Source organism: Cottoperca gobio, chromosome 11 (assembly GCF_900634415.1).
Source record: "Cottoperca gobio chromosome 11, fCotGob3.1, whole genome shotgun sequence".
Classification (NCBI taxonomy): Eukaryota; Metazoa; Chordata; class Actinopteri; order Perciformes; family Bovichtidae; genus Cottoperca; species Cottoperca gobio.
The window spans coordinates 13,642,948-13,658,473 of NC_041365.1; the positions used below are offsets into that span (position 1 = coordinate 13,642,948).

The 15,526-nt window shown below is 43.7% G+C and overlaps 1 protein-coding gene across 8 annotated transcripts in view; it reads left to right on the forward strand.

Moving 5' to 3' along the window:
• LOC115015785 (protein FAM131B-like) overlaps nucleotides 1-14,169 on the forward strand; it is a 53,821-nt gene extending 39,652 nt beyond the window's left edge. For 4 of the 8 annotated variants that reach the window (XM_029443334.1, XM_029443338.1, XM_029443336.1 and 1 more), the window contains 8 exons: nucleotides 403-508; nucleotides 6,319-6,534; nucleotides 6,830-6,970; nucleotides 8,548-8,703; nucleotides 8,788-8,954; nucleotides 11,126-11,260; nucleotides 12,212-12,346; nucleotides 12,597-14,169. In XM_029443334.1, the coding sequence (XP_029299194.1) occupies nucleotides 403-508; nucleotides 6,319-6,534; nucleotides 6,830-6,970; nucleotides 8,548-8,703; nucleotides 8,788-8,954; nucleotides 11,126-11,260; nucleotides 12,212-12,346; nucleotides 12,597-12,779 (1,239 nt within the window). In that variant the 3' untranslated portion in view covers nucleotides 12,780-14,169. The remainder of the gene's footprint in view (nucleotides 1-402; nucleotides 509-6,318; nucleotides 6,535-6,829; nucleotides 6,971-8,547; nucleotides 8,704-8,787; nucleotides 8,955-11,125; nucleotides 11,261-12,211; nucleotides 12,347-12,596) is intronic. The other 4 variants (XM_029443337.1, XM_029443340.1, XM_029443341.1 and 1 more) reach the window with 3 other exon arrangements.
• Nucleotides 14,170-15,526: the final 1,357 nt, after the last annotated feature.

Genomic DNA, 15,526 nt, shown 5'->3' on the forward strand with positions numbered 1-15,526 from the left:
TGCACCACTTACCAGCTGCTGTGGTCACCAAAGACCATTTAAATGGCTTTTGAATCACCACTGAAGCATACATTGTTCCTCTTAACCACAGTATATCTATGATTCCTTTCAAGCAATGATCCCTGTAAGCCATTTACAAGGTGTTTCAATAATTAACCCTCCTTTCTTATTCCCTCTATTAAAACCTCCCTTCTCTTCTTCTCTCTCTCAAACTGTTTTCTGATTTTTCAAATCATCTGCTCTCTTCACCTCAATTTCTTTTATTCAATTTTCTCTTGCTCTTTCATCTATTCTCTTTTTGTCCTTTTATCTACATCCTCCTCTTGCATTCGTTCGTCTCTTTATTTTTCTGTTCACCCTCTCTGCTCCAACCACTCCTCACCTCCCTTCCTCTCTCTTTAGTTGTCCATGGAGGACACTACATCCATTCTGCCACGCCTCAAGAGGAATCCCCCCCAGGCCTATGGGATCGGCGCTCTGGCTAAGTCCTCTCTGACAGGTGTGTCAGGTGTGTGTCTGTGCTGCTAGATGGTAAAACAGCCCCCATGTTGCCTCCACGTGCTCCACAGAGGGTCAAGGGTGAAGTTGTTGTTGAGAAGTGACACTGGGGAGGAACTTCCTTTTCCCCGTTGTGTAAAAGATACTTTCTTGTTTATTTTCGGGTGATATTCAGAAGGTTATTTGGTGCCAGAGTCGTGCAGGAGCCGAATGATCAATGCGTGGTCTGGTTTAACGGTGATCACCAGACTGAATTGGCAACATTTTTGCCAGAGCTGCTACAATATAAATGATAGTGAATGGGTTACATTTTTATTTAAACGTTTCTCCACTAATTAGTATTCATTAGGATTGAAATTTAAATCTCATTTAGCATTAGCTTAGCTACGTTAATGCTATGTTAGGTCTGTATGGCTGTTACTAGACAACCATTCATTACACTTTGCAGAATGGAGTTTAAAAAGAAAACATACAGACTTGTTAGGAAAAGATTATAATTTTTCTTAATCCACCCGAATTTTGCCGCATCATCCTCCAGGAATGCACTGTGCTGTGCAAGTGCACGTCTGGTAGATCACTCTCGAACATGAACATAGTAGCATGACTGCTTACATCCTTCTTCATAATATCATAAACTCACCGGACCGAAAGCAACATGCCCCCACCAACAGTGAACCTTTTCTTTTTTGGTCTGATGAACACCAATTTAGTAGACAGATAAACAATGTCAAATGTTGGAAGTAAAGATGATGCTGCCAAAGCAATACTAGTCTACAGCTATCAAAGCAGGCTCATTAAGAAGACAATCTTTAAATAGCTGATTTTACAACATTAAGAAAGCCTTGGTCACAATTAAATAAAAAAGTCTCATCTTTGAGATTTAAAATGATATGTACTATTCAAGGTTGCCAGTTAGGCAAGATATTTTGGCTGTCGTGATTGATTTTAAAGCGCTTTTTGGGGCATTTCATGCCTTTATTACACCTTAGAAAGGAACACGAAATGTGACGAGAGCGATCAGAAGTCAGACTCAAAGGTTTTTATTTTATTTCACACCTTAAACCCCAATTCCACAAAGATGCCAAAGGCTCTCTTGCATCCAGAGCAGCTCTTGCTTTGAGATTTGTTTGTATGATCACAACTCTGCACTGCTCGCAGGCCAAAGAATCATCTGACACACTTAAAAAAACAAAACAGGAATGATCTTTTCACCTTTGCCATCAATGGTGGATTTTGTAAATCAAACCTTGCCTCAACAGACAACTTCCCCCTAGAGCAGGAGGAGGAGGAGGAGCTTGGAACCAACATGGCCACCCCTGTGGGTGCCCCTTCCTATATCACTCCCTACTTCCCTTTCTCTTCCATTGATATCAACAGCAGACGTCAATGACACATTTCTCTGAGTCATTGATGGAAATCCAATCAGATCTTTGATTTCAAAGAAACTAAAGTAAGTGAGATTACTTACTTTAATTACGTACTGAAGCATCTCCACAGGTGTGTTGGGAAAGGTAGTGTATTTGTAACGTGGCAGTGCTGGTGGTGGTGTGGCCCCATATTTGTAAAGTAGTGACTCTCTTGTGCAGTGTCGTGACTTCAAGTGGCTGGTGCCTCTTGTGTGCTATCTTGTGCTTTGTGCTCTGTGCTTTGTAGTGTTTAAGTGTAGCACCTCAGAATGTCTGTGTAAAAAGTGTTTTATTGTGTTGCGTCTGGGCCACTTTAAATACATCTGTTGGTATAACTTAACGTGTTTAGCATTGTTTTTTGAGCCTTTGAAAAGTTAGGACCCCAACACTCTCCCTCATCCCCATTCTTTCCATTCCTATTTCCATCTCCAATTAGACTCTGCAGGGAGTGTTTGCTCATAAGTGCACGTGGTACCAGAGCACCCTAGGCCAAAGGTCAATGATCAATTTCGTAATCGTATCATCTGATCTGAGGCCGCATGTTTTGGACACTCGGGTGAAGAGAGGGGCGGAGCTGTCGACTGATCACCATCTGGTGGTGAGTTGGATCAAGAGGTGGGGGAAGACTCTGGACAGACCTGGTAAAACCAAACGGGTAGTGCGGGTGAACTGGGAACGTCTGGAGGAAGCCCCTGTCCTGGGGATCTTTAACTCACACCTCCGGCGGAGCTTTTCCGCTATCCCTGTGGAGGTTGGGGGCATTGAACCTGAGTGGGCGATGTTCAAAACCTCTATTGCTGAAGCTGCGGTGATGAGCTGTGGTCTCAAGGTCTTAGGTGCCTCAAGGGGCGGTAACCCTCGAACACCGCGGTGGACCCCGGTGGTCAGGGAAGCCATCCGACTGAAGAAGGAGTACTTCCGGGTTATGTTATCCGGGAGGACTCCGGAAACAGTTGCAGGGTATCGAAGGACTAGAAGGGCGGCAGCTTCTGCCATGTCAGAGGCAAAGCAGCGGGTGTGGGAGAAGTTCGGAGAAACTATGGAGAAGGACTTTCGGTCGGCACCAAGGTGCTTCTGGAAAACCATCCGGCACCTCAGGAGGGGGAATCGAGGAACCATCCAAGCTGTGTACAGCAAGGGTGGGACCCTGCTGACTTCAACTGAGAAGGTTATCGGCCGCTGGAAGGAGCACTTTGAGGAACTCCTGAATCCGACTAACACGCCCTCTATGGTTGAGGCAGAGCTGGAAGCTGATGGGGGATCATCGTCAATTTCCCTGATGGAAGTCACTGAGGTAGTCAAACAACTCCACAGTGGCAAAGCCGCAGGGGTTGATGAGATCCGTCCAGAAATGCTGAAGGCTTTGGGTGTGAGGGCTGTCTTGGTTGACACGCCTCGTCAACATTGCGTGGAAGTCTGGGACAGTGCCTAGGGGTTGGCAGACCGGGGTGGTGGTTCCCCTATTTAAAAAGGGGGACCAGAGAGTGTGTGCCAACTACAGGGGTATCACACTTCTCAGCCTCCCTGGTAAAGTCTACTCCAAGGTACTGGAAAGGAGGGTTCGGCCGGTAGTCGAACCTCTGATTGAAGAGGAACAATGCGGATTCCGTCCTGGTCGTGGAACAACAGACCAACTCTTTACTCTTGCAAGGATCCTGGAGGGGGCCTGGGAGTACGCCCATCCGGTCTACATGTGTTTTGTGGATCTGGAGAAGGCGTATGACCGGGTCCCCCGGGTGATACTGTGGGAGGTGCTGCGGGAGTATGGGGTGAGGGGGTAACTTTTGAGGGCCATCCAATCCCTGTACGCCCAAAGCAAGAGTTGTGTCCGAATACTCGGCAGTAAGTCGGACTCGTTTCCCGTGAATGTTGGCCTCCGACAGGGCTGCACTTTATCACCAATCCTGTTCGTGATTTTCATGGATAGGATATCGAGGCGTAGTCGTGGAGGAGAGGGGTTGCAGTTCGGTGACCTGAGGATCTCATCGCTGCTCTTTGCAGATGATGTGGTCCTTATGGCCTCATCGGTCTGTGACCTTCAACAGTCACTGCATCGGTTCGCAGCCGAGTGTGCAGCGGTTGGGATGAGGATCAGCACCTCCAAATCTGAGGCCATGGCTCTCAGCAGGAAACCGGTGAATTGCCTACTCCGGGTAGGGAATGAGCCATTACCCCAAGTGAAGGAGTTCAAGTACCTCGGGGTCTTGTTCGCGAGTGAGGGGACAATGGAGCGAGAGATTGGCCGGAGAATCGGAGCAGCAGGGGGCGGTATTACAGTCACTTTACCGCACCGTTGTGACGAAAAGAGAGCTGAGCCAGAAGGCAAAGCTCTCAATATACCGGTCGATCTTCGTTCCTACCCTCACCTATGGTCATGAAGGCTGGGTCATGACCGAAAGAATGAGATCACGGGTACAAGCGGCCGAAATGGGTTTTCTCAGACGGGTGGCTGGCGTCTCCCTTAGAGATAGGGTGAGAAGCTCAGCCATCCGTGAGAGACTCGGAGTAGAGCCGCTGCTCCTTTACGTTGAAAGGAGCCAGTTGAGGTGGTTCGGGCATCTAGTAAGGATACCACCTGGGCGCCTCCCTAGGGAGGTGTTCCAGGCACGTCCAGCTGGGAGGAGACCCCGGGGAAGACCCAGGACTCGGTGGAGAGATTATATCTCCTCACTGGCCTGGGAACGCCTCAGGATCCCCCAGTCGGAGCTGGAGGATGTGGCCCGGAGAAGGGAAGATTGGGGTTCCTTACTGGAGCTGCTGCCCCCGCGACCCGATCCCGGATAAGCGGTAGACGATGGATGGATGGATGGATGGATGGATGGATGGATGGAGGGAGTGTTTGATTATTTCAAATGAGATTGACTCTCTTTGTCTAAGGGGGGAAAAACTGTTTCTATTTATACCTCAGCCTGTAACTTACCCCTGGACTAGGGGGTGCAATTTCCAAAGCTCTGTCTCTGTTTATTCATGCCTGTTTGATTTTAATTTAATTTTATATCGATCAACCTCTCTGCCAGCATTTGACTCAGAGAATATGTCCCTAGTTTGAATCCTGTATTTGCATCTTAATTGGGCAGAGATTTACCTGTGGACCCTTCTCAACGTTCTGTGTACACCCAGGGATCACTTCCCTCTGCCTCTCTCAGTCGCAGTACCACGTTTTTAATTACACAAAGTCTAATGAATCTCATTTATTCTGTTTACCAGAAGATGAGTAATGGCTTTAATTATTAATATGGGTTTGTTAGCGTTTCAGCCGTCATCCAAGTCCCTTGCTGTTCAATTCAACAAGCTCTAACGAGCACACAGGCAACCCTGTCCAATGTGTCACTATCGTTAACTCATGTCCCCTGACCTCTGACCTGTCTTGCAAAGATCTGCATTATTATAGAGCCGATTCTACACAACGTTGATTGGATTATTCAAGAAATACTTGTAGGGTCTTCAGTCATATAGTTATTTGGATATCTCACACTTTTAGTTCATTATATCCGAGAGAAGTTGATATGCATCTTTGTTTGAATGCCAAGTGGTCGGCAGACATCTTTATAGTTATTACATTTGATACTAGATTTGTTCCAAGACTGAAGAGGAAGAGCAAATTAAAGAGCAGATTTACCGTTTGTAGTCTACTCAGTTTTGATCAGAATCTCAACATACTGATCGAGAAAGAACGTTTAAGAGACTCGTTCCTAACTTAGTTCACCTCTATGTGACATTTGTCTGACCGGTACTCTACGTCCCTCTCTGCTCATCCATATCAGTCACATACATCATTATCATTTAAAACGGCAGATTATGATATGATTGAAATAAATTGATGGTGTGTGGTGACTGTCAAGACTCATTTTGATGATCAGCATGCAAGTAATAACTGGAAAGCGAGAAATTCCAAAAGGTGAGGGTACCGTGGATGTTCTGGGGCTTAGCTCCACTGAGGCAGGTTTGTTCCAAACAGATGAATATTTACACCACTGTTGTGTTCCTGAGCCATTTAGGCATTTAACCCCAAACTGCTCTAGCTGATGAGGGCTCATTAAGTAAGAGATGTGAAAGTGTGAGTATGGAGCAGATTGTTGTGCTCAACGAAACCTACCTAAAGCTATATATCTTTATAAATATACTAAATGTATTTTAAAATTACTATTAAAGCAAAGCAGCTGCAAGGTTGTTGCATGTTCTCATAGCCAGTCACTCTGAATACATCATTTCAGTACTTTCATTCCCCCATTGGCATTATTTATTATAGTTTCATGTATTAAACAGTTTCTCATGACCATTCTACCTCCCCCCCTGAGCCTCAGCTGGAGGTGTCATCATCTGCAGAGGCCAGAAGTTGTTCTGACGGTGTTTGTGTGTGTGTCTGGTGTGTTGTGTGAATGTGCCCCACCTGCTGCCCCCCTACCTGTTGTAGGTGTGTCTCGCTCCATGAAGGACAAAGTGACCAAGCCCACTGCCATGGCCCATGGTCGCGTTGCCCATATGATCGAGTGGCAGAGCTGGGGTAAACCATCTGCGGGGCCGGCGGTGAGCGCGGTACATACCAGCCTGCTGAGGGAGGAGAGGAGGATTGAGAGCGACGCTTACAGCGACCTGAGTGACGGCGAGAAGGAGGCTCGCTTTGCTGCAGGTGAGGATACATCTTAGTGTATTTTTCTTCACTGAAGTTTGGAAAATCAAATTGCTTCTGTCCCATCTGGTACGTCTAGCAAAGTTATAATTGGGGATTTGTTATTTATACACATTTATTTGTCTGTAACATTTTCAGATTTCTTGCTTGGAATAACGCGTTGTACAGCCTCCTAATTAACTTGTGTCTATGTGTTAGCAAAGCTAGGACTGGGATTTGTTTAATGCACTGTGTCTCTAATTGTGTCAGTAAGTTCAAAGATCTCCCTATTATTATGATTACTGTCACTCTTTAGGCATCATGCAGCAGTTTGCGATCTCTGAGGCGACTCTGTTTGGCTGGAACTCGATGGACGGGGAGAGTATGGGAGCCGGCTCCAACCAGGGTAGCGTCGCTCACCTCAGCGAGGTCAACCAGGAGAGCATCACCAGCAGAGGTACTGCAGTTTAAAACCTTTCTGGCGCTGAGTGCTTCTACCTTGATGGCACATAGTGTGGAACCATTGCAAGGATCTGGTTCTGTAACCGTATAATTATAAGGGAAGAGGATGAGTCATTTGTTCAGTTGTATTCATTTAACGCATTGAAGCTGCTTAAACCACAAACACAGTTAAAGCAGAACTACAGATACTGTATTCTCACAGTAGTGTAATAGCTCTAAACACTTCTCATATTCAGTCATATGTCTTTGGACCACACAGTAAACTATTATGTTTTGTATTGTGCGTACATGCACAGTTTTGGGAATATTACAGCCTCGTTGGAACCTAAAAACAGCCAAGTCAGTTAATCTGCCGACCAGCTGTAAAGGACTTTTGGAGGGCAGGCACACAGCTGCACATTTCTGCCTTTCACTGCTACCGGGCACTTGCTCAAACACTTCCAAATGACAAATTCCGATGAAAGCCTGTCAGATCAGAACACATTCGGATGGAGTGTCATGAGTATTGGGTAAGAGAATTCACCCAAAATCCTAAAAGACAAGGTGTATTCAAATAAAGAAATGAACTGAAGACACAAGGATTTCCTTTAACACTTGGTTTGGTTGAATGAAACAAAAACAGTTTGGGAAAACAAACTCATTGTGATTTGTGGTTTTGGCCTCAGGTGGTAAGATGTCTGTTCAGTTTAGTTACACATAGGAAGATAAAACAGAGAGTAAGCAAGTGAGCAATTTTCTCTGGCAAGATTAGGAAACCCCATCCTCACAGGAACAGCCATATTACTTCATAAACAATCCAAACAAAACAAACAGTTCAGTGGCTATGTGGCTGTGTTTTTCTGGCTGTTCAAAAATAACACAAAATGAATTTGAAACCTGGACAACACTGTAAACAGTTTCTTTTTTAGTTCTTGCTGGTGTTAAGCAAAGCAGAGCGCTGTCCAAACCCTGAGGGACCCTTTGTGTCAGCACAAGGACTAAGCCCTGCTCTCATTAACACCACTATATGGGCCCGGCACTGTGCTTTATCTAGCATGCAACACCAACACACATGTACAGTACACACACACACACACACACACACACAGACACACACACAGTGACGATTAAAACGCTACGTAGTGTAATATCAGCATTAGAACTGAGGGAATGTTTCTGGTTAAGTGTTCAGCCTGCATGTGTGTGCTCTATAATAACAACGCAGCTGAAGATAGGGGACTCATTCTCCCATTAAAGTTGGATTTCACTTCTTTAAAGCTCTTTTGCAGTATATTTTATATCCCAAAGGAAAAAAATGCAGTGCTTTTTAAAAATGTTCTAAAAATAAAATCATAGTTAAGCGCGAAAAATGACTGAAAAGTAAGTGTGCAGGGGAATTCATAACATTCTTGTTTGTGGGAATCTGTGGTTGCGCCTTTTGTTGTCCCAACAAATGTTCCAGTGCAATGCTGCTTTCCCCCACTTGTTATTAAAATATATATATTTTTTACATCTCTTGTCTTTTGCAACATCCTTTCTTTTCCTGTCCTCCTTTGACTCACTCCTCCCACTTGCCTGTGTTTCGCCGTACAGACCAGGTGCTCCACCACTCCTCGGCGGACGTCTGGCCTCACACCTACGTCTCACAGGGCCTGTATTGTCTGTCGTCCTCTGACGCCTGGGAACCAATCACCAGCCAGCCCTCGGGCATGGCTTCACCTGCTGCAGGCTCCTACATCATGGCTACCGGTGAATACTGAATCTTCTCTCTAAACACTACCTTTAAACACTAGCCTGTATCTCTGAGCACTACGTGTGTAATGGTTGTTCCAGGTGGCAGCAGTGGAACAGCGGGTACACCTGGTGAGGGGTACGAGGGGACGGTAGGCGGCTTCCTTCAGCAGCATCATTTCACCCTGCAGCAGCAGAATCAACTCCAACAGCTCCAACATATTCACCAGTTCCAGCAGCAACAGTTTCTGCAGTACCAACAACAACAGGTCAGTAGTTCCAACTCTGTTCCTTTATGCATATCGACTAAGAAATTAGCAGCATCAGGTCAACCAGCAACAGCTGGGGATCTAAATGTGAACAAACAACTACCTCAGAGGCAACAGGATGTCAGTAGAATACTAGCACTGCATACTGAGAGCAACATCATTAACACAGTAACAGGTGAATAGCACTGCTACTGGACTGTATCCATACAATGCTTCAGTAATGGCTTCAGCACCAACTCTTTCAAATTTTGTTTATAAAACTAATTTACTACTAAACCGTGAAATAAACCCAAAGCCACATGGACCTCTGTCCACTACTTTAGTCCAGATTTAAGTGTCAAATCGACGATTAGATGGATTGCCTTGACACTTTGTACAGACATTTGTGGTTTGAAATATGTTAGCATCTTGGCACAGAAATGTGCACAGATAAGCATGGTTCTCAGATGATGTATCTTAATGACTTCAATGAACTTTTCCTTACCACATTGACATTTGTGGTTTTTAGTTAAACAGCAATTTGTCACAAATGTTGTTTATGACCAAACATCTTCAAAACTAATGTCCTTCTCATCAGTCTCAGCTGTACTCGCTCTAGTAGTGCTAACTAGCTAATGTTAGCATGCTAAACAAAAAGGTTAAACATGGTAAACATCAACTTAGCATTTCAGCTTTTTCAATAGACAACCATGCTACAGTGAGCTACTGCATCACAACACATTTCATCTTAGAACAACTCTTCTGCTAGCTGCTTTACAGAGCTACTAGCATGGCTATAGAGGCTTTCCTTGTTGTCAACAATAAAACCTATAATATAGCTCTGCTCACTATTAATAAAGGTATTTATGGTTGTGTTGTGGAAGGCTACGTGAGGTTAGGGGTACCATCTTTGTCTATCACAGAAAGTTAACACTGACTTGAAACATGAGGATCATCAGGTTTCCTCCAAAATGTATTAGCTGACCTAAATGAGTTGTTCAGTATATAAAGTAATATAATCTCAGTACAGAGGGTTGCTGGCACTTGTGTCCATGCTGTTTATACCAATACTAACATGTTGTATACACACAATGTGTTTACTTCTTGAGTGATCAGACTGGTTGAAACAATAACAATTAAAGACTAAATGCTCCCATGTTTAAATGACAGGCTTCACCTCCTGTAATCTGGTTGGATGTGCGGGCTGCATGGCTTTTATTGGTGTAAATCCGCTGCTGACTTCCAGCTCTCAGGCTGTTGGGAGGTTTTCTGCAAATGTAGTGAGTCATGATGAACAGTGACACCTCAAAACCTTTTTCCGGCTTCGCTGGCTGCTCCAGCGTTGGTACATTTCAGAGCTCATTAAGTGAGGGTTATGAAATAATAACTTGAAAAGGTCAGGGACTGTGTCTTTAAAAAAAGGTGTACTGATCCGAGACCACAATAGCAATGAGCTTGTTAGCTTTACTGTGTGTATCATTATGTTTCCCTTCTGAAGGAGACTATTGAATATATCACATTACATTTATTATAAAGCTTTTCAATCAGTCTGTCAAGTTTGTGAGCATAAGAGCCTGATACATTTCCAGCAGCACTGAATCAAATGTATTTATATAGCCCAATGTCACAAATTATACAGTTGTCTCAGTGAGCTTTACAGACTGTACAGCATACGACACCCTCTGTCCTAAGACCCTCATACTGCACAAGGAAAAACTCCTCAAAATAAACTAGAAGAAACCTCAAGGAGGAGGGATCCCTCTCCCAGGACGGACCATCCCTGACTCAACATTTAAAGGGATATACAAGTAGATGCTGACCATTATTAATGACTAGAAGGAAGTCCTTCTACACAAGTCTCTGGACTGCTAAATGCTGGAAGAATAAAATGTTTGGTCATTTGTTTGGGCATGACAGTGCTTTTCAACCTTCCTAGCTGAAAATGTGTTGATGCAGCAATTCGCTGTAGCATTGTTGTCCATTATTGAAGATGATAACAAATGTCAGGAGCTGCGGGGCTTTGGTGTTTTTGAATCTCTGCAGAATGGCGATATTTTTATTCCAAAGAAAAACAAATGCTGATTCATTGGTTTTGATCAGCAAACAAATAAACCCTTTAAACATATATGAAGCTTATTTTACAGTAAATCCTTATTAATTCTCTTTCCTTCCTTTCCTATCTCTGACTACAGTCTATGGAGCAAAGGCTACATAGTGCCTCCCATTCCCTCCAAGCCACTCCCAACAGCACCATCCACAGTCTCGGTCCTCCCACCCACCCTCGGCTAGCTGACCTGTGGGGAGCTGCGCTGGTCGAGGCACACCACGTAGGCACTCCCCTGCTGAATCCAAATGGTCGGATTACAGACTTTGCGGACTAGATGGTGGTTTAATATATTCCGACGGAGTTTGCAAGGGCACATGGGTGTGTGACTGTATGTACAGTCAAAGGCAAACAGGACAGGCATCTCCATTTAGTTGAATAAGTGAGACAACAATCATCATGACAATGACAGCATGTCTTATTATGCATTTAATACTCTCTTGTTATTGTAGGAAGCCAAGGTTTATCTTCTTTGATGTCAGGCACAAGTCTTCAAAGGTGAAAATAGTGCACTAATTATAGTACTATCAAGTTGATGTTAATATTCTGCTCAGGAATAGACTTTTCTTTAGTCATTTTCCATGTTTGACACTCATCTTGGCTAATTTGTTTTTGTCTTCTGGATCTGGATTTGTTTATATCAGCAGGCATATTTAGCACCCATCTGTAGTGCAGTGAATGATGGGAGAAACTGCCAGGGAAGTCGGCAAGGTAGGAGACAGGCTGAATGTCTGCATGGAGCACTGCCAAAAGTCTGCATGACAGCCTTTAGCGGACTTGATGAATTTTGACAAAGGACATCCTTAAATCTGCCTGGTCTTCGGAGTAGCATGCTGTAAAGTCCGCAAGTTTACAACTCTAGGCATTTGGATTCAGCATCTGTGTCTGTTGTACCTACCTATGTATGTCTTGTCTCTCTGATGTCCTGCAAATGCAAATCAAGCTGGGGTCAGGACATGGGAGCTCATATTCTGCTTTTCTAACTTCTTTCCCTCCTGTCTTCTGTCTCTGTTTCTGTCTTTCTGTGACTGTTACCAGGAACTGAAATTGAAGGGTTGTCAGTCTGTGATATAACATGTTTAAATGCCAGTAACCTGTTGAATCCTCTTCCAGTTTAAAATGGGTGCAACAGAAAAAGACAAGGAATTAAATCAGTACACTTCACTGGTTGCAGGGGGAGATCATCGGGCAGCTGAACGGACAGATGGCTGACATGGTCGGGGGAGTGGAGACCGTCGGAGAGGAGCCAGAGACCGAGTCTGAAGGCATCCCTGAGCAGCATGAAGAGGAAGAGGAGGAGCTGACAAAGGTGAGTTCTTTCAGCCCCAATACCTCGGTTTTGTTATTCTGCTGCAATCCCAGCAGTCCTAAAAAAACTGATACGTTAATGAGATTAGATTCAAATGAAGACGATTAATGGAAAAGATGACCGTTAGATGATACAAGTGAGGAAACGTGCAAACACTTGGCCTAATAAAAAGAACAGAACCTTACTTGCCTCTAACACAACTGCAGCATCCCAAACTGTCTTGTAAATGCTTAATTTCCTGTCTTTACAGGTAGAAGAGGTAACATTAATCTTAGAGCCGGAGCCCTGCTCTTTGACCCCGTCCCCACTGAGGGAGGATGTCCCCTTGACCAGAGGTTCAAGCCCAGGACTTCCAGCACAGATCGGCCAATCTGTCACGGGGAGGAAACCGTTTGAAGTCACGCCCTGCATAGTCCAATCATTAGAGGAGTAGGACGAAGACGCGGACGATTGCTTCATTGATATTGTTTCGACCAACTGAATCAGAGGGCCAGAAAAAAAGGGACAAAAAAAGGAAATAAATACTTCAATAATCAATCAAGCTATTCCAACCTAACCCCAAACCCCCTACCAACTATTTACCCACTTTGAGTCAGAGGAAATATGAAAGACTTTTTAAGACGAAAACGTGGGATGTAACATACACAAACTAAATGCCAAGAATCCCCTAAAGTAACTGCGGGACATGTGGAATCCTCCAAAGGAAAAAAAGAAAGAAGAACAAAGGTAGGACAAGAGGAAGGAAATGGCCTAGTTAAAAATCAGTATCAGTGCAATACAACAAACATGGACACAACAAGGTCAAAAAGTATTTGCAAATAATTCTGAGTGGTTGATGCAGGTGTAGCGTATCCCATTCGAAAAATCCTGCAGAACCAGAAACTTTACCTGGTCACAGTTCACCGTTTGATTTGCTAAGTAATGCACTTTTCTTTGATTGACAGCTTGTTTGAGCCCTAGTTTAGATGTTCTGATGAGGTAAACCACTGTCCAATCTGACACTCAGAGGCAACGTCCACACTGTGAGACTTAGTGCTCAATTTGGATTTATTGCTTTTTTTGGCATAATTTCGTTAAAAATGTGGCCAATATCAGATTCCAGTGTGAACAGGTCACAGTCCTGAACTGACTGGCATGCGCAAAAGAACAATAACAAAGACGTCACACACAGCGCAATGTCGTACGGAAGTAAACCTTGAGTCAGCATGTATGGTTTAATTTATAAGTTGTGGAAGCCAGCTAACTCGCAGATGATGAGCACGAAGAGAAAGAGAGACACATTTTTAAGTATGGCTTTGGTGGGAATGTGACGTAAATCAAAGAGTGACTCCTGCCAGAGGGCAGAATGGTGACGAAGTTGATCTAGAGTGATGTAAAAGTCACATGAACTCCAATATGACCGTTCAGACTGAAGTCGCATTGCAAAGAAATCAGACCTGAATCTGATATAAAGAAGGACCACATGTCTGTGTGATTTGTGCTGTTCAGACTGTCTGAAAAAACAGATCTGAGTCACATATGCTCAAAGAAAGATCAGTATTTGGCCACTTTTGCCTGCAGTATGAGCGTAGCTTTACCTGTGACGCACACTTGGAGTTATTTGCAAACATTTGATCTGGACACAACCAAAAGAAAGTGCATGCTTTTTGACAGTGACCTAGCCCTAACAGTATAACACAGTATACAAAGTAATAATATATCAAATTGCTTTTATAATAAAATAAAAAATCCAATAAACCGATATGTATTTGTATGAATGTAAGACTGTATGTATGAATGTAGCTTTGTTTGTGTGTAAAAATATATATATTCTGGGAAACAGATTCTTCTTGGTGCTGTTCTGTTTCACCATGTGTTGCTCACACATACACACACGTGCACACACATTTGTACTTCTAGTCTTGTGATGACCTTTAACAAGATAACGTATTGCCTAATATACTGCATCTAACCAAACCTTAAAGGTGCAATGTGTAAGATATGGCCTGAATTTAAACTAAAATGATCAACAGAATGTGAAGTAATGTGTTGACGTTATGTCAAAGACATAGACTGTGTTGTGTTGCAGAGATATCTACTGAAATCAGAAGTCCGACTGGCCCCGTCCCGTCCTGTAATACCACTTGTTCCCTGAGAGGCGATAGTGAGTCACTGTAGCGCCAGTCTGCACTCAATCCAGAGAACAAATAAGTGGAGCTGCCTCGAGGGCTTGTCAATGTACGTTTTGTTTATTGGATTAAATTCAAACTGGCAGAAAGGGAAAAGAGAAGACGAGATGGAGGTGCTGGTGGTTTTCTCGTTTTTGCCACTTTGGATTTAGTCCAATAAGGAAACTATCAAAACGTAACGTTACACAGACTGTACAGTTGGTGGCACAGTACAAAAACAGATGGCTAACGTAAACTATAGGCCGACGCCACACGTGAAGATTAGAAGTGTTAAGCAGTGTTATTTCGGCCGACTCTCAGTTTCAGCAGTTTGGTTGAATGTTTGCCATGCTGTCAGTCAGTAGTTGGCTTCTTTAAAAACAACTGATAACTGTACATTTAGATTATAGGAATCCAATAGTGAAGGTTAAATGCTGCCCCCTGTCGTTGGAGCACGAGGCTAGGTATTACACACCTTTAACAGTAGCTTTAACCTAAACTTAATTCTAAGTTTAACCCCCAAACCAAGTCTTAACCATAAAATCAGACTTTCTAAGGAATGAGGGCAAGAGAAAAATGTCCTTACACTTAAGGTCACACATTAGTCCCTCACAAATATTGAAATATAAGAGCACACGCAAGTACCCAGTACCCATTCACCCGACTTTTAACATATTTTTCTGTGTATTGATAAGTGCCTAGGCCTAGCTAGCTTTATTTAATCTTATTTCTAACCTAAAGTCTTGACAGGCAAATATACTGTATATAACACACACAGACAAAGGAATACAAAGAACGGGCATGACCTAAATGTCCTGCTGTATATTTTTTACAAGCTGCAGTGTGAAGTTCAGAGATTTTCTTCAGAGCGGTGGTAGTTTTCTTGTAGTCATCAAATCCACTAAAACACTTGAACTGTTCTGATCACTAGAACAGCCTCATTCATTAAAGTGGGCCATGTAGACTTCGTCATTGTCTTGAGGCAGTGAAGTGTCCTTGTCCGTTCAAGTGCTATTATCCTTTTGAGCTCTTT